Source organism: Temnothorax nylanderi, unplaced genomic scaffold (genome assembly GCF_030848795.1).
Source record: "Temnothorax nylanderi isolate EJ_2023f unplaced genomic scaffold, tnyl_v1.0 TNYL_tig0102_pilon, whole genome shotgun sequence".
NCBI classification, from domain to species: Eukaryota; Metazoa; Arthropoda; class Insecta; order Hymenoptera; family Formicidae; genus Temnothorax; species Temnothorax nylanderi.
In genome coordinates this window covers 335,839-360,335 of record NW_027249164.1, presented here as the reverse complement: position 1 = coordinate 360,335, position 24,497 = coordinate 335,839, and the positions used below count along the sequence as shown (strand labels likewise).

General features: G+C 45.7%; 1 protein-coding gene and 1 long non-coding RNA gene across 5 annotated transcripts in view; one reads left to right on the top strand and one right to left on the bottom strand.

The window, feature by feature from the left end:
• LOC139775706 (uncharacterized) overlaps positions 1-24,497 on the top strand; it is a 127,216-nt gene that overhangs the window by 86,489 nt on the left and 16,230 nt on the right. The window lies entirely within an intron of this gene.
• Positions 577-23,902, bottom strand: Tusp (WD40 superfamily protein Tusp). 3 transcript variants are annotated; one of them, XM_071711946.1, is made up of 15 exons: positions 23,132-23,901; positions 17,650-17,817; positions 9,620-9,802; positions 9,183-9,290; positions 8,564-8,720; positions 8,191-8,456; positions 8,001-8,089; positions 7,747-7,881; positions 7,247-7,667; positions 6,823-7,000; positions 5,034-6,735; positions 4,837-4,950; positions 4,551-4,776; positions 4,264-4,449; positions 577-4,195 (listed from the first exon to the last, which is right to left on the bottom strand). In XM_071711946.1, the coding sequence occupies exons 1-15, from the start codon at positions 23,225-23,227 to the stop codon at positions 4,079-4,081; spliced, it is 4,146 nt and encodes a 1,381-aa protein (XP_071568047.1). In that variant the 5' UTR covers positions 23,228-23,901; the 3' UTR covers positions 577-4,078. The 3 variants fall into 3 exon arrangements, 2 of the variants coding, with proteins under 2 accessions (XP_071568047.1, XP_071568048.1); XR_011718908.1 differs by having other exon boundaries at positions 4,057-4,195; positions 4,264-4,462; positions 23,132-23,902; XM_071711947.1 differs by lacking the exons at positions 9,183-9,290; positions 9,620-9,802; positions 17,650-17,817; positions 23,132-23,901 and having other exon boundaries at positions 8,191-8,461; positions 8,564-8,672.

Below are 24,497 nucleotides of genomic sequence, written 5' to 3'. Positions count from 1 at the left end.
CAGAATTTATTAACAGAATATGCGGTGGCAGATTGATTGCAGAAACCAAGTAGAATTTGTCATTTCGTAACCATTTAAATTATATATGCATTCGTGCATTTAAACAGTTACGAAATGACAAATTCTGCTTGGTTTCCGCTGGCAATTTACTGTCAAATTATGTTGGCAGGTTCTGCTGGCAGAAGAGAGCTTAATGCGGGCGTAGTTGGTGCCAATTTATCGCAGTATTCCGCTTGAATTTTCTGTCAAAGTGCCAACATTTTGCTTACTGGATTATCGAGAAATATGTACTTTACGTAGATAGAATAATTAATTCTTTTTTTGTTCGACACATGAAAAGAAAGATTAGATTAGGAACTAGTAGTTAGAAATTTTGCAGAATTAGTTTCTTAACGTCTGCAATATTTTGCTAATAGAATGAAATCGTCAATTTTTCGTTGCTTAACACATGGGTATAAAGATCGGGTTAGAGACGTGTAGTCAAAGTTTTGCTAGAATCAATCATTGAATTAATCATCGATTAATCAATAGCTGATCAAAGTTCGGCCCTTATTTACCAGCAGGAAGTGAGTCACGTTTACGCGTGGTAATTTTTTCCTTTATTTACAAATAGTCGATAATCGTATAATGTACTCGGTAACAAAATTACATTGCACATATACAGAATTATCGTTAGCACTAAGGCAAGAACTGAATTAACAATATGTATCGCGTTCGTACGAGAGAACCCGTCCCAATCGGACACAGTGTATGTGTGTGTGTGTATGGAATCGTCTCCTTAAGATATACTCAGTCGTGAAATTTACATGACAACGTTCTTCCTCTTTCTTTTCTTAAGCACAATTTTAATTATTACATCGATAAAAGAGAGAAATGAAGCACATCCAACGTAAAAGGAGAAGAGGGTCCAACGTATCTGAATTAAGCTAGAGGAGCCTAGGCCGAACAGTTTGCAGCTCAATCACGTGTTAAGTGTTTGCCCCGCGGAGAGTGGGTGAGACAAAGTTGAAATTGGAAATTGGGTCCATTTCGCGCAAATCCCGATCCTCTTTTTTCCCTTTGCTCTTTATTGTAACTTGGGGAAACGTGGCGCGGCTTAAACGTAGAGTACGCGCGGAAATAACAACGAACTCTCGAGCCGAGACGAGAGATACGGGCCGTTACATCATCGTTCGCTGGAACTCGAATTGTTAATCATTGCGCGTCGAATAGGCGGTTTCGCGTCAAATGCAAATGTAGGCACTCTATTTATCGGTGTTGAAAGCGTCGCGCGATTTTACGATGCGCTAAAGTCCCTCGAGGATTTACAAAAAAAGGAATCGCGCGCAATTTCATCACGCTTTATACGTGCAGACAATCACAGCGTCGATTATTCGACTAGAAAAGTGTCCTCGTTATCGTAAGACGAATTCAGGCTGAGCGAGGAACGGGAACGAGTGTGAGAAAACGAATTTACTTGGATGACACCGCGAAGAAGCCCAAATTTATATTAACGGATATGTCTATTCCGACTCTTATCCCGTAAAAAAAATCCTCGTTACACTCGTCGCGAATATTTCTTCAGACCGTTTATTTTTTCCAGCTCGGTCTGTATTTACCTTGATGAGATTTACGCGACACGCGTGTTTTTATGCGAATTCGATCACACGCTTCAAATAATCGTAAACGTGCACACGCGATAATTTATATACTATAACCTTCACTCGCGATTGCTTCAATTCGCATAAAACCGCTGCTCGTGCATATTTGAGGAACGCCGCTCGGAGAGGCCTCGATATGACATAACGTAATGTTCCGTTTATTACTCGCGTGACTCAAGTCCGCTTTGCTGAGGATGCAACATTCTCGCGCAACGCGATATGTTCGATCGGATGGCGGAACGAGATGCTAAAATCGAAATGTGATGTAGCGCGAAAATTGTTCGGAATTATTTAATACCAGTCGTGCGCGCGTTCCAACTTCTGTTCCCCGGTTGCAGGATCGTTTCTCGGCCCGATCAGGGATAACTAGGATCGATAACTTCTCTGTTTCTTTTTTTTTAGAGAGAGAAAGAGAGAGAAAAATATGTTGCGTCTCCATGTTGCGTCATTCGTATATAAAACTCTAATCAGATAAAGATAAACTTTTCCCGGCGGGTACATCGCGCACTCGCCAATGAAAGAGAGATCTGCAATTGGAATACAAAATCCTTCGTTCTGTCATTTCATACTGATACGAAGAACTCGCGAACCCGTGCCGGTCGATTCGGCGGCGCTCCATTTAATATCGGAAATCACGCGATTTCGGAAAGTGTCATTCCAATAGTCTACACCTCAATAGACTCGATTGAATGCGAGTCACTTGCGTTGTTGCACGAGTTCGCAATTTGCGTTCACGGCATTTACATTAAAGTAGTCCTCGACGTTACGATTACTTGCTGTGACTTACGAACGGGAGTTAAGAATAATAGTAAGGGCGACTAGAAAAAACGGATTAATCGTACGACCTACCGTTCTGTACTTCGACGATTAGTTGCGAATACCTGGCGAGAATGATTCTACAAAAGGCTGTTCTAATGTCGCTCGTGAGAGTGAGGCGTCACGAATACGAAGGTAGCATGAATTCGAGACGCGTGACTCGGTGTGCAGAGTAGGACTGATAATTCGGTAATGAGATACCAGGATGCCCGAATAATCAGAAACGTGCTGAGTATTATGAGTACTCGAGAGTTATCCGTACATTTCGGATAGTAAGCAGGTGCTCGAGTACGTTGTGGGTATTTGAGCACGTGGATACTTGTACTGGGTACTCAAATATTCTGGTATCATTAATATAAAGGCATTTGAAGATAGTCTTGAACTGCCTGCGGATTTGCATCGAAAAACAGATAAGAGAACCTAAGTCTCCGAATTGCGCGATTCTGAAATTCAGTTACGGCGATTTCGCATTACTCCCTCGATGATCTGTATGCTGGTGCATATAGCAACGGAGGAAGAGAGTAATGTGATCTGCCGCTGCACATTGTCTACAAAATATTACGTCCTTTTCGGACGCCCCTCTCGTCGCTCGGAGCTTGACGTGGCGTATTTTTCGCTGGTAGCAGCACTTTGTACATACCTAATAGGCCTGATATCGATCGCGTTCGCAATATGGAACCGACGAAGTGAGCACCACGGTGATCATGCGACTAGGATTAAGTATTACAGACGACGTTTATCTCGCTGCATACACTCGCATATACACGTGCATACTTTCGCTCTGACCTTTCGATCCCTCTCCTTAGGATTAGTCTGTCCTGTTTATCATTAATGGCGAAGACCACATTACAGGCCGGACGTCAAATGTTACGTTACTATCGTTACTCTTATTATTGTTATTATTATTAATATTATTATCATTATCGTTACTATTATTATCGTTATTTCCACCATACGCGTTAAGAAACATTTAATTGAACAACATGAAACTGTCGCCCGCACGTGCGAGTCTGTCAATATATAGTATATGTATATAAAATTCGAATACACACCCGGCGGACCGCAAAAATGAACGAGGTGAACCTTTAACAGCGTCACTAGACTCCAACGTGGTCGCATAAACTATACAAAATGAGCGCTCGAAGTTGGGGGAAACGAAATATTTTGGACGGTACGACGAAGAAGCGTTCAACGAAACGTTACATAGCTGCCGCAAAATCTTTGTGTTCCACTCAAATTCAAATCGCTCGCAACTGCATTCGCGAATTAGCGTTATATCCCATTAGCTCATTGCACATTTGCCCACTTCAGCAAACGCCAGCGATTTCCGGCTACACGATCCTTTCCGCCGCGGTAGACACGCAGTTTTAAAAATTACGCGAGTCGGTCAAGCCGATTATCGTCAAAAAATATTCACCGATTCTCACTGGACAATTCTGGCGAACGAAGTCTCGTGCGATCCTGACGACCAAAAATCTGACGAACTTTCATTCCTATACTCATTAAGGATCGAACTTTTCCGATTCCTCCTCCGACTCTTAAATGCACGCCTTCAAATGCAGGCATCTTGCAGCTTTTTATCCATTTTCACCGTATAATTTAGACGTGTTGAAGAGCGATAGTTACTTAAGCCGTTGCGTGACATTCGCCAGGGCAACGGCGAACGCCTGCAAAGCGCTGAACGGGTATTGGAAATCCAACGTATACGCGTTGCCGTCTATTCTTCCGAATTGCATCACCTGAAAAATTTGACGATATTTCACGATTTAACTTGCGGAGGAACGTGAGAAGACGCGTTTGATCCTACCTGTCTGCCCCTGAATTCGATTTGAAAATTCTTGGCGCTTTCTTGAGTCACTCTGCCACCGAAATCAAGCTGATACACTTGGCTGGACTCGTTCCACATTGGCGCTTTGTTGTGCATCACCAATTGTGCATCGCGCCTTATCGCTTCCGGCTTGGAACCAGAAATTCCCATTCCTCTCTGCTTGAGCTGCAAACAACATCTGTCGATATCGTTTCCACGCGCTTTTTACGTGCAGTATTGCGTATTTATCGAATATACTCTTCCTTGAAAATGTTTGCAATACAGACCTTCTGACGTAGTTGGGCTTTCTGGAACGTTTCTAGGTCCCGGTAACTCGCCGTCGATGAATCGTCTTGAATGAGCCCTTCTTCGTCCGAGCTTTCGCCGCGACTCTTTCTCATTCTTCTGTTCAGCAATGGACTTGACAAGAGTCTTCTTCGAATCGGAGAGGCCGACGCCGGTCTTTTGCCTTTCTTAGACGGTGCTGGACTGCTAGGTGAACTCCTCGGCAATCTGTGGAGATAAATGAATTATTATCTGCACGCACAGCCAATAATAAATATAACACACTACCTTGATGATGGTCGAGGGGAAGGCGGTGGCAAAGAATGATTATCCTCGAAATCGCGAAGTCTCGCGGCGAGACCGTCGAGCGAGGAAGCGAAGGATCCACTCGGGCTCGATCCTCTGAAATGTAATCTTTTTACTTGGGGCTGCTCGGAAGGTTTCTCTTGTTGATATAATAATCTGTTTTCGTATTAACTACTTACTTGACGGGAGATGCAGCAGCCTCTAATCGGCCTGGCTTTTCCCTAGTCTGAGCTTCACGAACGACGTTACTTTCGTTACTTTCCTCGCGTTTATCGGGAATCTCACGCGTCTCATCTTTCGGCGATTCTGTCGTTTCGTTGCGCTCCGCCACGCCATCCTCGGTAACTTCGGAATTGATTAGTCCCGTTGCCTCCTCCACGTGTTCCGGCAATTGCGGCGGCGAGGATATCTGTTCGTTACTCGGAAATATATCGCTGGAATCGAGACTCTTGGACTTGCCGCAGTTGCGGAGCCTGGGCGGCTTCGAGCTCGGCTGACTCACGTCGTGCTGGGGCTTGGCCCTTTTCCGCCGTTTCGTCTTCCGCGACACCAACACCAGCCTCTTGTTAGGCGCGTCTCTGCGCAGCATTCGCAAGGCCACGTCGCACGGGACTAATTGGGCGTCCACCAGGTCCAGGTATCCGACGCTGCAGCTTCGAACTATCGAGTCGTTCGCGCACATTGGACCGATGCTGATGACCGTTGAAGTTCTATGAACGCCCCGTGACTGCTCCGGCGCCTCTATATCGTCGCGTGCCTCATCGTCGCTGAATCGCATCAAATCCTCGTCGAGCTTAACGTTAGCGGGAGTTCCGGCGTTCGCGTAACCGGGATTTATCTTTCCGTAGCACACGTGGCACTTGGGGTCTTTATGCTTTGAGAAACACTGCGAACACGACGACCCAAAGCACTGATCGATATTCTCCGGGAACTGATAGGAACACGCCGGCGAAACAACTCCGTGTATGCCGTTCTTGTTAAGAGCTAGACTCGAGGCTTGCCCGAGTTGAGAGCTATTTGAAGGCGTCGTATTGGCGCCCGCCGTACTCGACCCGGTATTTTGATTATTCTTATTATGTACAAAACTATGAGCGTTCGGCGACATCGTGGTTTGGACGCCGCTGACGGGGTGCGGCGTGGTTAAAACGTTGCTCGTGCACCCCATATTATTTAGACCGTTTAGATATACGGTTTGCGCCGAGTCGCAATCGATGCTCTCCAGACCGTTCAAAACCGGGCCTTGAGAGATGTATCGACTGCTCGACGCCTCCGCGTTCAAGGCCTGACCGTTTTGCATGGACACGGAAATGATGTTCGTCGCGCAGGCCGACGTCAGGCACGGTTTGTCGTCCTGCGAGATTTGATTGAGCTTATTGTTCTCCAGTTCCTTCTTCGTCGCCATGCCCGCTTGCTGATCCGCGAGAGCGTTCTTCATCCTCTGAATGCTGCTGGCGTAGTCGGCACCCGTGTTCGAGGTCGCTATTAACGTTTGCGTGGGCGCCACCGCGTTTTTTGGCGATTGCAAGGCCGGCACGTCGCAGCATCTCGGCGGGTTGTGCCTCGGCGGCGTCCGGTAGGTGTTCGTAGGGGCGTTCCTGATGTTCTCGTACAGATTACCCATGTCCTGCAGATCCACGTACGGAACGTACTCGTTTTCGTAGCTCTCGATTTTTCCCAGCGACGTCGGCAAGGTCTCCGTTGTTAGGAACTGATTCGAAATTTGAGACTTCGGTCGATTCGGGTGGTTCAATCGAGCGTTGCGAGGAGTCATCGGCGCGATCGGCGGCGGCTGCGCCTCCGGGGTGGCTCGCGAGCTTGCCTCCTGGTACGGCTCCTCCTCGTCCTCGGAGAATAGATTGGGGTTGAACGTCGGGTCTGGACCTACGTGAAAATAATCACGCGTTATTAAGCCTCTATAAGCGAAAGAAAAATTAAAGTCACGCAACCGAATGAATTATCGCAAATTACCGGAGGGCAAATCGTCCCGGAGCTCCGTCATCACGAGCGTCATTTGCCTGGGCTGCAGGTGCAGCAACGACGTTCGATATGTTACCTGACCTAGGTTAGCGGGAACCGAATCTGCCAGGCCGTGAAACTTGAATTTCGTGCCCCAGATGTTCGACGTTACCTCGACCAGCCTCGCGTGCTACGAACAGATATACGCTCCGTTAGAAATAATCCACGACAAACCCATACAGCTGCGCCCGTTCGTCACGCGAGTAGCGTACGCTCCCTTTGATACAAAAGAGTCGTCAAAGTCTGCGCGCGGCATGCGATTCATTAGCGTCGAAAGATACGATGCTACGATTGCACATACGAGAATAAAATATTTTATACGCGAGTTCCCCTCTATAAATAGGAGGGAGAGAGAGAAAGAGGGTGATTGTATTACCTCTGGCAACGTATCCACGTATGAGAGATCGTTCGGCTTTTCCTCCCGTTCCGTCGTTTCGTCGCCCGTCCTCTCCTCTCTTCTCTTCCTGTTCTTCTTCCTGTAGCGGGGCGATCCGCACAAATCCGCGGTATCTCTCTCGGTGTCCGAGCCATCGCTGTACGACGGGCACTGCGACATATCGTCAAACACCTGCAGAGTCTCTTGATTCTGCGGATCGAATATCACGAATTCCGGCCGGATCTTGCTGGTCCGTCTGCCTTTCAGGAGTGGCACGAGACCGCCCAAGTACTCCAGATACAGCGTGTAACATGGCACAGGCTCCACGGCGTGCCTGAGCATGGTGCAATGCAACCGGCTGCCTCCCGGCGGCGGCCTTGACACGAAGCGTCGCAACTCTCTTGGTTCCGGTACCGAGCATCTAAAAAATCCCCGGAAACGGTATCTCAATGGTGTCCCGCCACTTTGAGTTAAGGAGTTTGTAGAACTTTTCTTTTTACCGTATCGTGTTAGCGAAAAGGGCAGCCACCGAGGCTCTCAGTCGCGGCGGTAATGGAAGATGTTGAACACTTGATTCCCTCGTGAGAGCCGCTCTCACCGCCAGTCTCGACAACAATTGGAGCGAACCGACCCTTCTGCAAAGAACAATTCAACTACTTCATTGTGTTCCGGCAAGAATTGCCGACTGTGATTTGTCGGTCGCGTTATCTGTGTGTAAACGCGATTACGTCGAAGTAAGAAATTAAGAAATTACCTGGAGACCCATGCGGCGTGGACCCGCGCTCCGGTCGCCACGAAGAGCCGCCTGTCGTTGTGTCCCCATGTCAATGCCGATACGGGGCACTAATACGAAATCATGAAGAAAATCGTAAAATAAATCGTTTGATTATACAAAGTGTCAGCGAGATAAAGAGAAAGACGAGCGTTCTTCTACGTGGACGTACTTGCGTGTACGGAATCTCCGTCGTGTATACGAGAGTACCGTTGACCGAATAAAACTTTAGGAGATTCGTGTACTCCTGCGAACTGCCCTGTTCCGACGACTCCTTCGTTCCGGCGATGGCCAACAGTTTCCTGGAGTTGCTCCATTCGGCGTGCAAGGGCGGCTTCAGATTGCTGCGTATCGTGATCGGCGACACGTCATCGAACGACCGTAGCATAACGATGTTGCCGTCGGCGAGGCAAACGGCCAGCACGTAATTCCGGTCATCTGCGCTTGCACATACATCATAAATGCATTAACGTGCATCACGGTGGTCCTCGTCAGGCTCGAGTCCAACCCTTTCGGAGCGAAGCTCTGAAAGCTGCGATTAATACCTTTCTGAGATCGGTCACACGTTTCGTCCTCCTCCATCGTGAACTTCTCGGCGCTCCAGGCCATCGACGTAACCCCGGCCGCTAATTGTACCTCCGACACCATAGCTCCATGAACGTCCATCACGATTAACTGGCCCGCGGTCGTCCCGAAATAGACCTTTTGTAGAACAACGTCGGGGGTGAATAAGGTCATTTTATTTCTTTCCTATCGGTCGAAGACATTTTCATCGGTGACAAAGGGGTTTTTAATTCGTACTCATTGTCAGTTGCTTATCCATCAACGATGATTGAGTGTAACATCGCGTCACAATGCCAAGAGTCCTGTTAGGCAGGTGGCACATTGATGTATCCTATTTCACACGCGATGTACGATTCAAACTTGATTCGCGTTATTATTTGTCACGTCATAGCCAGTGCGCGAATAACGATGTTCAGTGATAGATTTGTGTTGAACAAATAAACCTTAAGTGTATTTCTCACAATTTTTTAAATACTTCTAATCAGTTAAAACGTTTCGCGAGTACACCGATTTATCTTTCCCGTGCCGATTATGGATCCCGTGAATTTTGGGCAAATGAAAAATCACGAAGAATGTTTTATAAAAACTCTTCTTTCAAACCTGCTGATCGTCTGGAGTCCAAATGCCGCAAGTTATCGTCGCTTTGTCGTTGAGCATTGACGACCAGTATCTTTGACCGGCGACGCTGCCGACCAAGACGAAGCCATCCTGCAATAAAATATCGTATTTTCCGCAAACGATCCTCCGGAGGAAACGTGTGAGCCACATATACGAGGGTCGTAAATAAATACATGAAGTTCTAAAGTCTGAGCGCATCTTGACAGATTGAATAGAATGCTCTTTTATACTGAACGATGATACATCGATAAAATAAATAAATGTTTCGCAGTCACGCAATTTTTTTATATTTTTGTTTCAATTTAAAAAAAAATGGAAACAAATTATTTTTTTTGTTGCGTCGCGATATTGGAACGGTGATTGGAGCTCGTGTCTGAGGGGAAATCACAGTAACAAGCTGAAATAATATTGTAACTTACCCTGTAACATATAAGAGCCATGCGGCCGTCGTGGGACCAGGAGAAATGCGTAACAGGTGTGTTTCTGTCGTTGATTAATTCTATACTCCATCGTCCGTCGTATTTGATCCAGACGAAGATTACACCCGAACTGTCGCACGAGGCCAACTTTTGATAAGGTTCGTTCCATTTGACGAGTATCACCTGCAATCAGATGAATAGAGTTAGCACCAAAATCGTTAATCTGCAGATAAAACCACAGATTACGATTAAATTTCAACGGATTACTGTCGACGCATTGTTTACAGGAATCTTCAATTTTCCAACAATTTATTCTGTAAAGACGGTCGTGTTTCGCGCTGCCGGCTTTAATACACCGCCGTAAATTGATCTTCGGTATTTCATCCTCAGTCCGTAATTAATTTCACGGGCTCTAATCAAGAGTAAACCTAAGCCTTAATTAGTGCCAGTTTTCTCGACGAAAATTTTTCATCCTTAATCAAAATACCTCCCCGTATAATATATCTCTCTTTTATAAATGTAAGATACAATTAACATAATTAAGAATTAGAGTTTCGGATAGAATTTTACGATTCACGCTACTGTTCGTTAGAGAATTCCGACTAGAAGGTGTATTGTATCGTTTTAAGTGCGTGACTTCCTCGATAGATACCCCCGAGGATTAAAAGAGGTTTAAACCAGTCCTGCAAGAAAGGTAACCATGAGTGTTTGAAGAGATTAAGCCACTCCGTCAAGGGCGGTAATCATGACCCTCGCTTTTAAGGTTTATCTCACACTGCTAGTGGCCGGAATAAGGTCTCGCATGGGGTGAAATCGCGGATACATGCGAGACATCCACGCGGTGTCATTGCTCCATCCCCGATCGATTGCTTTCCACTGCGTTTACGAGCAACGGCGTCTATATTTTTATCGTGCTGATACGGCAAATAGAAGTGTGTGTGTTTATCGGAAAATTAATTTATGGATTGAAAATGTTAGATAACAACTCTCGTGTGCCTGTTGACAACTATTTATACCTTCGCGAATATTTCTTGCAATTTCTTGCAATATTTACAACTGATCTCAATCGTATAATAAACAGACAGCCAATTTATAACACTTTTGATAGTTTTGACTTTGCGCAGCAATTTACCGTAAATATTTTATAAGATATACGGTTTATCATACATTTTGCGATTACCTATACATAGACATATCTAATTCATAAATTTTGCTTTTTGTTTGTCCTTCGATGATTTTTTTTAAAGAAATCGTGGAATAAACTATAAACTTTTTCTTCATCTTGGATGCCTCTTCGGCCAGCATTATTTTTCTCCGGACTCCTGAAATGCACGACAGATTAATTTCCCTGTTCGTAAAGCTTTGATCGACCGTCCGGTATTGTTTGAGGGGAAAGCACGAACGGAGTCACTGAGGGTGAGCTGCGAAAAATGAGAAGGAGGATACCGTACGTGACATGCGTGGCGACAAGTTGTACACGTGTGCACCAACCCCGCATATACACACACATGCACGCACGCGCGTGTGTATGACCGAAGGAAAGATTCGAAGAGTTATCGATACTTTTACACAGAACAACTTAAAGAACGTAAGAATTTTCCACCATGTGTCGTGTTGTACAACTAAATCGCTCTATGATTGATTAATCTGAAGAATTGTCGCAAATTTTTCTTTTCTCAGAATTGTACTTTTCGTAATATATGAAAGATAGTAGGGATATCACATGTAATAATGCCGTAATAACGCCAGAAACCATTTTTCTCAGAACAAAGTATATATATTTATATAACATCGTATAACAGCTCATAAGTCTATTATTATAAAAAATGCCGGGAGAGGATTCAGTTTATATCAGTTCGAAACGTATTAGTCCCGAGGAAGGAATTTTAATAGCAAACGCTCGAGAAACTTTCCCGTCCTCTTTTGTGATTTTAAGCGAGACTCCATTACGTGGAATTTCGCCGGTGGACGAAATTGCGTTACGATAAGCTGGTCTCGCTTGATAGGAATAAACGGAATTTTCCGCGCAACGTCCTATAGATGCAATAAAATCTGTCCGAGGGTACGTTGTAAATTGCAGAGACATGATCGTGCGAGAAAGTCAGGGAATAGCGGAGATAGCGCGCGCGAGCGTGCTGATCGATAAGAACCCCGTAAGGGCGCTTCTCGGATTTTCTCGTGATACCAGAATCGCACACAGGGCAATATGTCGTGGTGTGCGTCTGGTGGAGCCGTTAGAATCGAAGATCTTCACTTGTACGAGTCTCCCCTTCGCGCGAGACACCCTTGCAAGACCAAGCTTGCACGTTTATTGCACTCTGGATTTTACTGCAAATTTCGGGCGCGAGCAGAATAGAAAGTCGGCGAAATTAGAAAGGACAGATTTACCGTGTAGGCAGCCGTGGGTACAGGACGTAGCACACAAATTGACGTAGTGCATCTATTTTCGGCGCTCTCCCTCATAATTATATTCCGCGATGGAGCGCACGTTGGAATTATCAGCTTTTATGCGACAACCCCCGCACTTTCGTTACACCCCGGCGGGAAGTTATATTTTCCAACACATCGTACATTTTTCGCTTAACCGTCGAACGTGAATAGCACTCTTCGCCGATCTCCTATACGTTCCCCTTTGCCTACGCTTCGTGTAGCGCTTATTGCAAAGCGAGGATGCAACGGCGCGTCTGATAATCCAACGTAATTATATTTCCGAACTTGCAAAGAACGCTGAATGAGAGAGGTCGTCCGCGTTTCTTTTTTCCATTACGGTTCGTCGAGAGTTCTACGACCTGTATAGCCATCGCTACAGAATATATTTCGCGTATTTTACCTTTAATTTCGACAGAACTCTAAGAACGAGGAAGATGGCGAAAGAACGTAATTAAAATCATTCGAAGGAAATGCTTTATTGCGTTTCTCGCGATGTCTTTCTTTCTTTTCGTGCAATCTTCTTATCTTCATTCCAACAGAGAACGCAAAGTCTTGCATTAACGACGTGAAATCGCGATCGTCTTCTTTATTCCGACATCGCGTATTATGCGCGCAGTATAATCCAATTTATCTTTACTGCAGAGATGTATATTAATAGAAGATGTTGAATTCCTTCGAAACATACTGCGGCTTTCCGCGCCAGGCGACTTTCGAAAGGGCAGGGGCGATCGTCATGTAATCCTTTGACTGCTAATGCATTGCGGTAAAGGCTGCAGCAAGTGCCGGAGTGCGCCTCGTACGGCGAGCTCGTTTGGTAAATCAATGATGCTCCTTTCCGCACTTCGTTCTTTTTTCAGTGTCAAGGTAACCCCCACGTGTCACGTATCGAGAAATCCCTCGTGCTCTTTTGGCTCAATTTCTCCTCTCGTGATTTATGACGAGCCATACCGAAATTTACACTTCCCGATGCTCGCTTTCCCATTCCACGTTGCTTTATATAGTTATATACACGGAGACTCCTCGCGCCTCCGCCGAGTGATGGCCGAGTGCGAACGGAATTTTCTTCCGCGAACTCGTGCGCGAAGTCCTTGATCTAAGTTTAAGCGAAAATAATACGCGTGATAATATGCTGATCTACACGAAACATATTTAACAAACGTGCAAGTGTGAAACCCTATAAATAACTATAAATGAGAAACTTTTCAGAGTTTAGCGTTTCCTTTTTCTTTAATATTTCATATCATCTTCCTAATGCACTATTTTTCCTCTCTCAAAATAATACGTGAATTTTTCATAAAGCTTCTGTAATAGAATCTGCCGATGAAGGTATTGATCCCGCGCGCTCCTGGAGTTGCAGATGCGTTATTTTAATTTGTTACATTGATCCGCATATTGCTCCCCTGATCCAACATCACGTGCCTTTCCACCACCAAATTCTGCCGGTTTAGCAGGAAGCGATCAAAGTGTATTGAGTCCGCGGAATGAATAATTTATAACGTATAATATAATATCGTCCGTTTAATATTCCACGGAGCTATCTTCCAGCACGATACGCTCGCTTTAACGGCTCTATCCGATGGACACGCGTACTTCGTATGCTTTATCCCCAAAGGATTAGCGGGTTTGCAGACTGACCCTGCCGTTATGTTTTCACTTAGGTCTCTCCGGCGTTACTTATACACGAAAGGGACTCCGACAAGGCTAATGATGTCAACGCGAGGACAAAATTTCTCTGTCGACATGAAAATTTCATCTCTACCCTACTCGCGAATAACGAGATCTTATGCAGGACGAATCTCTTAGCTCGGTAATAACAATAAAACTCAACTTATGCTGAGCAAGTCTTGTTATAATTATGCTACAAGTTGCCCGGCGAAGCGTATAAAGCTTGAGCCTGAATTTTTCACAAGGAAGTGACATATAAAATTTTCCTTACTTCCATACGTAAAGTCCTGTCCTTATTTTAACTGCAGCCGTCGCGGATGATAATTAAATTACGGTCCGCGAGAGACCTAAGGAGGGAAGAAGAAGGAAAAAAAAAAGAGATTTGGAAATCAACAAATCATGTAATTGCGCATCGGGGAAACGCGGAAATTGTGTCCGTTCGTACAAGTGACAGTTACTGTACAAGGAACACAGATATAATCGCGCTATCGATTCGAGGTCCGAACGCGGCTGGTACGGCCTAGAACAGAAATAACTGAAAATACACCCTTATCGCGAAAGTCGCCCGCAGTCCAGAGAAATATTGTTGTCCTGAATTACGTTAAGATGATTGCTTCCTTTCACCATTTGGGATATAATTTTGTAACGCGGGGATGATATTATCACCGAAAAAGTGCTCGCTACTTGTCTTATAAATAGCGGCCGGAGCGACTTGTGGTATATTCAAAGCGTGCCGTTTCCTATTTTTAAACAATGTTAACGTAACACGCGTCAGAGTGTGAGAGAGATGATGAAAAAAAATCAACGTTGCATATAAAGGGACGTCGGCGGTGGAGGAGCAGCCGCCGCGCGCGGAAAGCAGGGTTGAGAACCGCGGTCTTAAAACAGCACTGCGTGCCAGATCGATACCACGGCGGCTACCCTTAAGCTCTGAAATGTGGACCGAAGTGGACGCAAAATTCCGAGCTTCCATTGAAGTTTTTCCTTTGCCGAGTCATGTATACACGAGCGGGTGATGGGAACAAAATGAGATTTCTTTTTAAACAAGTCCGTCGATCGGCAGCCGAGCACGATCGCCAAACTGTGGCCATCGTCGTCGAAAGTTCCGCTGTCAAGAATCTCATCAAATTGACATCGGAGCTTCGTTAGCTCTTGACAGTGAACGGGCCTCAACTCCCACGTGCGCTTCTAGTTTCTGCTGCTCGAGCGTCGCAATCGACTTAATCTATTGCATAATTTAAACGCGTGTACAGCGTAAATTGACGCGACGTAACGAAATGTACTAGTCTCGTTCTAATTTTGTACCACCGTCTGACCTGGTTCCCGTTGTCAAGATCGTTTCCTCGTGCGCGATCGCCTTATATACCTGCGTGCCAGCCTTACATAGACTTATTGACTAAGGCCCGTTAATCGGGGGCAAAAGGTCCGGGGGGTTCGAGAAAGTTAACACTGACGAACACGTGAGTCGATAACGTACACACGTACACGTGTGTGCTGTGCACGCGTGCCGCTATCGTGTTCGGAGCAGGCGCCGAAGTGCTGATCTCAATTTAATTAACGCTATCGGATAAATTGCCAGCGCGCATTAACTTCAAGTGTGCATTGCAGCTCGGTTTAAATATGTGTCATTGTACAACGAGGTCGCGCGGCACTTAAAATAATATCTAATGAACAATTAACATGAAAATTAACAGAAATTGTGTACCGTCTCCGTAAAATGATAACGGACTTGGTCTGTTGGCTAGCATTTCTCACATTTTCGGTGAGTTTTCCTCGAGTAGCAGTACTGGTTCGAAGCGCTTTAGCCGAGAGGAATGTTTTCGCTAGACTTTCAGATACCCCAACGGACGGGCAACGTGCGAGGGACAAATTCCTCGCGGGAATGAGTCAACGTCTCATTTGTCTCGTCACGTGGAGTACACACGCGACGCTTATCCGATCCCCCCTCGTACTTCGCCCCGCTATTCTACGGAGCAACCCCTCGAACAGAAGTGGCTCGTATATTCATAAGGGACACGGGCGAGAGAAAGGTGCTTTTGCAAGCTTGAGCATGTATAGTATATCGAAGAATATACGTATATGTCAGCAGAGAGAGAGAGAGAGAGAGAGAGAGAGAGAGAGAGAGAGAAAATTATCAGAGAAAGATTTTCCAAGTTCCAAGATGTTCCATTCGCGGGAAAATGATGCGAGCACTCCGAGCACTCGGAAGTCTCAATTCATCCCGCTACCATCCTTGTATAATAATCTTCGTATCTAAGTGTGTTATGTATTATTTATGGATTTACGATGGACAGACACCATTACTCCGCGCTCTATTGTGTCCCGGTTACTTGTTAGGCGAGAGCGGGGAAAGTCTGGGGAATGTTAGAATGGCGAACTTAGAATAGGAGGAGCGAAACGCGCGGCGTAATAACGAGGAAGGCAGACGTAAACTCACGGGGAGGTGCAACCCCCGAGATTTTAAGCCGGTGATATTAATATTGGAGAAGCCGGAACGCGGCAAGTAAGCTCGCCGAGAGTTGGTCGAGCGTGTTGCAGACGTCGTTCGTGAAAACGCGCGACTTCGTAGGTTTCGGGCACCTGCAGGCAGTTTGTTAAAAGCGCACTACGGCTTAATATCGATTAAGGGCCACAAAGGACTCCCGGTTTGCCGGCGCGCGCCCGTTTACTACCGATACGGAGATTACACGAAGTTTCGGCCCAATGGAGCCGATGTTACACACAGCGGCGATATGTTGCGAAACTATTATCGTGTCGCCTGAAATATTAACAAACTTTGTAATTACCGTCAAGCGTGACGACAGTCTGCGGGGAAATTTGAATCAGCGACGCATTAGCAATAAATCAGGGATAAATTACTTGTGAGATGTAAACGACAATGGTTTATTGGACAGCATTGCAAATTGACGTTTATAATCCGATTGAAAGAAAGAGAGAGAGAGAGAGAGAGAGAGAGAGAGAGAGAGAGAGAGAGAGAGAGAGAGAGAGAGAGAGAGAGAGAGAGAGAGAGAGAGAGAGAGAGAGAGAGAGAGAGAGAGAGAGAGAGAGAGAGAGAGAGAGAGAGAGTTGTCGTTTTATTTATATGAATTGCTTGCATTTCTTTAACGATTCAATACATCGTCGGGCTCCTATCTGCCTCGCGCAATCATCCAATTTCTTTGTCGATTTAACCCACACGTTCTGCAATCGGTTACCGTGGCTCGTGTATCGAGTAGATAAAACATAATACACTGGCTGCTACTAACCGATAACCCTGCGCTTCCTTCCGTGATGTTGCAAAGCAGAATAGGATATCATTTTCGCGTTGAAAGATCCAATTTCGAGAACCGTGAAATTATGATTATATTTGGCATTGTTAAGCACGTTGGTCATCATCCAGTCTATAAATTGCTACTCGGAGAGGCAAGCCTTAAAATGTATAAGATGCAAGAAATAAAAATGTTTTTATATTTTTCGCAATAAATTCTTTACAGTGATAAGGATGCTTATTAGCATCAAAATTGAAATCGATTAACGATTTAAGTATGTAGGTTTACTGTTCTAACTAGGAGCTATGTTTTAAAGATCGATAAAAAATCGGCGTGTAGTTTACCGAATTTAAAAAAAAGTACGTAAAATTCGCACAATATTATTATTAGGCTACCAAGATTCAGTCCTGACCGTAAATGGCGTTTTTCTCTCTAATTGTATATCATAACGGTCCTGTTTCACTTATTATTATTAACAATTTTTGCATATTTTCATGTAAGTACCGTTTCAAACAAACGGAAATATTGCAGTGACCTCATAGTGAGGGAAGCTGTAGAAATACGCTAGTTTAAGCGGTATTGACGCTTAGGTAAGGGAAGACCCGGAGAAAGAAATTAAATGTCGGTTTCGTTCAAACGACTCGAGCGGTTCGGATGACAAGAAGTTAAAGGAAAGGCGATACTTGCTTCGCTACGGTGCCCTCGGAGGTTGTAATTCGCCCTGAGTGGAAGTTCCGCGGCTCTGGTGCGACAATGAGACGTGGTAAAAGTCACTCCTACCAAGCCGCGGGCGTTGCCGATGGCTAACCATCCTTCTTGATAGTAATTTATACGATCGAGCTGCCATCCTTCGTCCTGGTAAATAAAATGAGAACGTTAGTTACAGTTTCGCGGTATAGCGCGCATATTAGAAAACGTCATGCACGTGATTTATGGCGCCTCAGATTTTAGCGTGGAAATTTTTTAACGATTCCCTCAAGAGGCGGCGTCGATCGCGATAAATATCACGGTTTACTTCGAAATTTGTACGGCGCAAATACCGAAAAGAGAAATCTGCGACCTTTTTAAAAATACAAGAACTAAAGTTGACGGCGAAATAAAGTGTCGCTTCAATTTGCAAAATAAATTATCTAGCAACTAACTTATCACGCTATCAGGACATCTTCTAAGACTATTTTCTGGGCGTCGATTCATTATTCATCTCACGGAGTTTGATCACGGGGCTTAATTAGAACGTGTTACGTTTGGCTAAGTATAGAAGTAAGGGATTGGTCGCCATGAATAATCAGGCAGGTTAATTGTCGTACGACCGGCTGCTACATCATTCGAGGGAAGCGCAATCGTTCAACCGAAATCGAAGATGCTTACTGGAGTTCTATTACTATTCGTCGACACGTAACGTTTCCACTTAAACGTGGCAGCATTAGGTAGCAAGGGTTTCAATGTTAAAAGGGTTTCACCCTCATAGGCCCATTATATATATGTAGGCGTAATTATTCAAGACATTCGAACCCTTAAAAGACACAATATCAAAATACATGCGCGCTATATCTATGAAAGTATCAAATTAACTTACTACTCGACACGTCAAGCTTTCTCCGCATAGAAAATCGTTACGAAAGATTCGCGCGACACGAAAATAGAATTAAGATCATATTTCTATATACTGTGTTCTAGCAGACTACTAGATTTTGGCATAGGAAACAATCGTATGAAAACAGGAAATATTCAATCCGGATAATTTGCGTCCCCTTTGGCATTCGTCCCATCGATCGACTGATTCCCACCCCTCCAATTTACTGCAATATACTAAATCTGAAAAGGCGTTCGAATCAATTAACGATGCACTTTCGAATTCAGAAAAGAACGCAAGAGGAAAGAGAACTTATTATTCTTTGCGAAGTATCGAAAAGAAGAATAACGTGACGTCTCAAAGAGATGTATCTCCGTAGTGTAGTTTTCGAAACTTTCCACATGATTCTATCAAAGCTTTCAATCCACAGCGGGACAGAATCCTTCTTTCTTATCCGCGATGAAGTTTTCCTTAAAATATTGCGCGCGAGAAAACTCTGTGAGCGTAAACTTCATGGAGTTCCATTAAAATTTTAAATTAAATTATGACGTAATCGTAATAGTTCATGGTTCATATACGCGTGTTTTGCAAAAGACACTTTCTGCACGTATGCTATCTGTGCACGCACTGGGCTGGTTATAATTAAAGTACGATCTAATGGAGATGTTTTGTGAGAGAGGTAGCCTTTTGTAAGGTAGATAACAATGAGATGAGGTACAAGGGTAGATTGTTAGAGCCGTGCTGCAACAAAAAACGTCTGAGAAGTCCACAATGAGTGAAGCGCGAGCAGAAAGCGAAATAATTCGACAGCTTATTAATGAACTCTTCGGACAGCTACAATATATCTGATATTGGAACGATGAAAGCCGGACGAAGACGCCGCGATAAAATTCCGAGACAATAGTTCTCTTCAGTTACCTTAAAAAAGAATTCATGTCTCGCTCGCGAATCCTCGCTGACAGCGCCTAATGTCCGAACACGATACCGATATCGTTCCGCTTGCGTATGTCGGGGTTCCCCGCAAAATCGCGTCGGATTTCCGTCGTTGCGTTAGCCGGTGAGAAACGTTCCACGTGCTGTGATCGATGAGCACCGAGGGTGGTTTTTTCCTTTACTTCTTTTTTTTTGCGAGTCACAGAGATATGACAATAGAGGAGAGGGCATGGCGGGGGCGCAGGAAGAGAAATCAGTGGTAATCCAATCTTCACAAACACGTTGAGAGCAATCCGCGGAAAATAGAGAGGGCTCGGTGGAAATCGATGTTGCGCGACGACGCACCTTGTGGAACGAGCGGCGAGCCGGGATTTTTTGTGTTGTGAGTAACAGCACGCGTTGCGGAGTATTAGAGAAGAAGAAAGAGAGAGAGAGTGAGAGGGAGAGAGAAAGAGAGAATAGCGTAGAGTTTGCTTTCTCGAAACGCTTCGATAGAATTTACCGGCGAACAATGGCCGTAGTAGTAGCGTAACGGCTCTCAATAATGACGTTATCGATTCAAACGCGATTCATAATGCGAGAATATAATGGGAACGTATGACGGCGGATTATCTCGATGTCGGGGTGTATGCAACACCGGCGGGATCCACGTTAAAAAGCTCGCATCCCAATTTTCGCGCGGGTTACAGATTTCAAGGCGGTGCCCGACCTGTCGTTCTCCAACGAGGAACCGAATTCAACTAGCTGCAGAATTTTTCCCACCGCACAATAGGGATAGCAAGAAATCCCACTTGATCGCGGTTGAGAATGGCCGTCCGTAGCGCGCTCGTCCTTTCTAATGGACCATCATTTATCGCCGCCGGCCTTTTACGGGGCTATCTAAAATTTATACTATGTAATAGCTCTCGGATATTTTCTACGAGACGGCCGTTGTGTTACAAACCCGGGGGATACCGGCGTTTTATTATGAATCGCGGTGTTTCTCGCGAAGTTGAGGAGATGATCGGTTGTACGAAGGTAGTTAACAATGAGAAAATAATGGGCAGCGCACTGATCGAATTCCCCCGGGGACGACTGACTCGAGTGACTCAATCGAATTCGCTCCGCTATAAGTCAATTATTTTTCCAGTAATTGAGCCGCCCCACTTCCACGCCGTTTTCATCGCGCTTCTTTCTGCGAGGGTCAGCTTCCGTCAAATCGCCTATCGCAGATTGGTCTCCGGCAATGAATTAGACGACGTGAGGTGCGGTGTGCTCGTCGATCAAGAAATACGACCGTCGTAATTAATTCTGATCGATTGCGTCGTGTTCGGGTGTCCGAGTTCGGCAGTCAGATTAATCCCCGTTTGCGTGCACACACTGAATTGAGAACGACCTAATCGCCAAAGAAAGAGAGAGAGAGAGAGAGTCTACTAAAGACGATCGAGGGTAAAAGAACAAGAGCGTTCATATATCAAGATTATACGAACGACATTTCATATCAAGACATATGTATTATGGAATTTTTCGTAATGAATTTCGATCGAAATTATTCCGTATTTTCCCTCGAAAACACAACAGAAATCTAGGAAATAACTAAACAACTCTGATCGGAATCCATTCCGAAAAGTTCCAGTAATACGTGTTCAGCAATTGACAATTATCGAAAAATCAGAATCTCGAAATTATACGTGCGGCGATAAATAGAGCATTTATGAAGTGGCGAACGCTTTTGCACCTCGGCACAGGGAGAAATTTTGCGGTTACACCCACCCTCATGGGGGACGCGTATCTCGGGTCTATACGAGTTCGCGCTTTGTCGATGGCCGTGTAAGCAGTGCGGAACAAAACCCGTCGCAGGAAACTTCGGCACTCGTTAGTCGGCCCGTTTGAAAAGATCCACTCGAGACACCGAGCACGACCTTCATCCTCGACACCGAGTCAGGTCGCGGCTGCACACAGCTCGCAGCAACCCACCCGTGAAACCCTTCACCCTTGTGACACCCCTACATCCTCTTGCGAGATGCACGCCTCGTCCTGACGGATTCCAATCTCCGCTGCGGTTGTTTTGATGCGGTCACGCGGTTCGCTACGGCGTTATTAACCTACGCCTTCGCGAGGAGACGCCCTTGCGGTCCCGAAAACTATCTCTGTAGGTGTATTTACTTGACCGTACACGTGATCCGCATACATTAGCGATCCCGAGCTTTCGATCTGAAGCGATTCTATCGCGCGCGCGCGCGCGCGTCCGCCCGTTGCGAATTCTCTGAAGAACTCATCAAGATATAACTAATTAATTACAACCGTAGGACTATTACGTTTCCAGACCCGACCTGCATGAAGAAAGTTAACGATCCTATACGTTATGCTCGTTCATTTTATTTCGTAACCGGAGAGACGTCTGTTTTCATACATACAGCGTTACATGATAATCGGTATCATCGTCGTCGGTCGCATGATCTTTCGACCGTTATTCAGGCGTCAGATTTTATTACAAATGGTTTTAACCGAGCGTATAAACCCGACTTGACTGCTTGAGTTATCTCACGTGAGATGGGATAAATTAATTTTACGCTCGTTACGGTGCGATTCGCACGAGCTCGTTTGCTTTCACCGGAGCAAAAGTTTTATCTGCTGTCGTCCGTGCCGCGAAGTGCGACAGCGGTCGAAGTATATGTGTCAAAGTGTGGCAGCTTTGTTTTTATTCGTGTCTATATATTGTTTTACTGCAGCGCCGGCTGCTCCCGTTAACGTTTTCAATCTCCCACCCATCGTCCCACTTGTTCCTACCTTTTCTCAAGTTCGAAACCTATAAATCACTTCTCTCGCGGCGGAACGCGTCATGCAAAGTAGGAATTGTCGTCAGATGGTTAAAATGTCATTTCAAACTCAAGCAATTTTTTTACGATAGATTTTTTGCGACCATTTACAAATATTTACAAATAAATGTTATGTGATTTTCGTAAATAGAATTTCTTCGAGGGGGAATCAGCGTCAGTCAGGAGAGTTGTACAAAAATAACTATAGATAATCCCGACAGTCTAAAAATTCGCTGGAGAGGACCTGAGACCGAAACATAAACGTTCGCTTTTAGATCTAGAGTCTATCAGTGGGATGCGGTGACTTGCTTGCAGAGAGAGACTCTTCTTATCTACCGCGTACTTATCATGCATCTCTCGCGCTAATAAATTTATCCGTATTATTAACGATTGTATGCGAGTAGCGACCTGTTTTATGACTTGCGGAATACCAAATGGCGCGATAAAATGTATTTTTAGCTTTTTGCATTCGCTCGATCAAATGCAGAGACGAACCGATTCTATCTCGGATAAAATTTAACGGGCACGGAAATTGTCGAATCAGGATTGACCTCTTTTTCGTAACGAACAGGCCTTTGGAGAATTTTTTGACGTTGCATATTGATCAGTGTGCCAACGAGAATGGCTTCTCACGTGATGAAGGGAAAACAACAGTAACAGATAATTGGTAGCCATAAAGAGTAAAAAGATAATAGGTGCGTGTTGACGTATTTTAGATTATTTAGATTAAATAATCTAAATAGATTATTCAGATTATTTAGATTATTTAAATTATTAATCACGTTCTATCGTCGACAGCTACATTATATGTGCAATTGTACCACGCTACTCCAGATCTACTCCAGATTGCCAAATAATTTTTTACCTCCGGCGACTCGTCCGGCACTTTTCCCATCCAGCTGAGCGACAAGATGTTGCAGTCGCACTTGGCGTTGTTGTTCTTCTCGAAATGCAGATGCATGGTTGCGACGCGATCGAATTCCCGTCAGCAGGGTCCATCAATCTATCGAACCGGCACCGTTTCCCGCAGTCCCGACCCCGTGCCTCGCAGCCGGATTCCACGTCGCTTCTTCCGCGAGCATTCTCGCGCTCCCGTGCGCGCTTCTTCGTTCTTCCGCCGGCGCGGATCCGTGATCGATAATCGAATCACGCTCACACGTCAACGGGCCCGCACGCGACCAGCGTCCCGCGACGAACCCTCGTGTGACCACCCTCGTGACTCGAAAATCGGAGCGATCCTCCCTACGAGGGTCGCGCGTCCCTCGAAAGGGGTGGAACGCGCGTCGCGCTCGCCGCGCGATCTTCTACCCTCGTCGCTCAGCCGCGCCGAATATTACGTCCCGGTCGCGCAATCGGGAGGAACCGCCGAGAGGGTGCCTGACGGCCCTTGCCGTGTCTCTCAGCACCGCCGTTCGCTAACCCCGATCATTTGTTTCTTACCGCGGCCGCCATTTTGCCGCCCGAGACGCTACTCCACCTTTCCAGGGTGCGATCCCCGTGCCGCGCCACGTCGCGCCGCGCCGCCGGGCCGGGGGTGCGCGCTTACGTGCGGGTGGACGTGTGCCCTCGCGGTGACCGCGCGCGGAACCGACGCACCGAGCTTGCGAGACGCGAGCGTGCGTCCGACTGAAAGCTCGGCTGCGCGGAGTCGGAGCCGGAGCGCGCGCGGGCCTCCGCCGCCGCGCTCTCGCTTCCGTCCGTCGCGTTCGCGCGACGAGCGTTATTGATTGGAGTCAGCCGTTCTATCCCGTGTGGTCCGCGGCCGCCTCGTGCTCCCCGTCGCAACGCTAAATTCGCCCGCGAGCTTTTCCACGCCACGCCGCGCCACGCCACGCCACGCCACGCCGCCGCGCCGCGACGCGCCGTGGAACCGGCGGAGCCGCCCTGTTCTGCAGACGCTTGCGATACATTGATATCGTTTATATAACAATTCTTTGTTCACGTCCAATTTACTTTGTCAAAAATCTCTTTTCTTAGTTACTCTACGCAACGTCTTCGAGAAAGTAAAAAATAAAATTTTAGATACGTTGGAAACTATCGTTATAGACAGTAACATAGAGTTAATTTTGAAAGCAATGCGTTTAAACGTATCGATACGTTCTTCTTTTATATGTATAGAACATCGGTAATTCCTTTTTTCCTACCGATACCGATACCGATATAAATTAGCGATATTTTGTCTTGGTACAACGACTTTATACGCGCGGTACTCGTTTCGTAAAGGGTGAATT

Excerpts from the sequence above, each read along its gene's own strand:
- Tusp (XM_071711946.1), bottom strand. The coding sequence starts at position 23,227 with ATGCATCTGCATTTCGAGAAGAACAACAACGCCAAGTGCGACTGCAAC. Across the intron at positions 9,803-17,649 it reads TCCGAGGGCACCGTAGCGAA|GTGATACTCGTCAAATGGAA; the intron begins GCAAGTATCGCC and ends ATCTGATTGCAG. Across the intron at positions 7,001-7,246 it reads ACGTGGATACGTTGCCAGAG|CACGCGAGGCTGGTCGAGGT; the intron begins GTAATACAATCA and ends ATCTGTTCGTAG.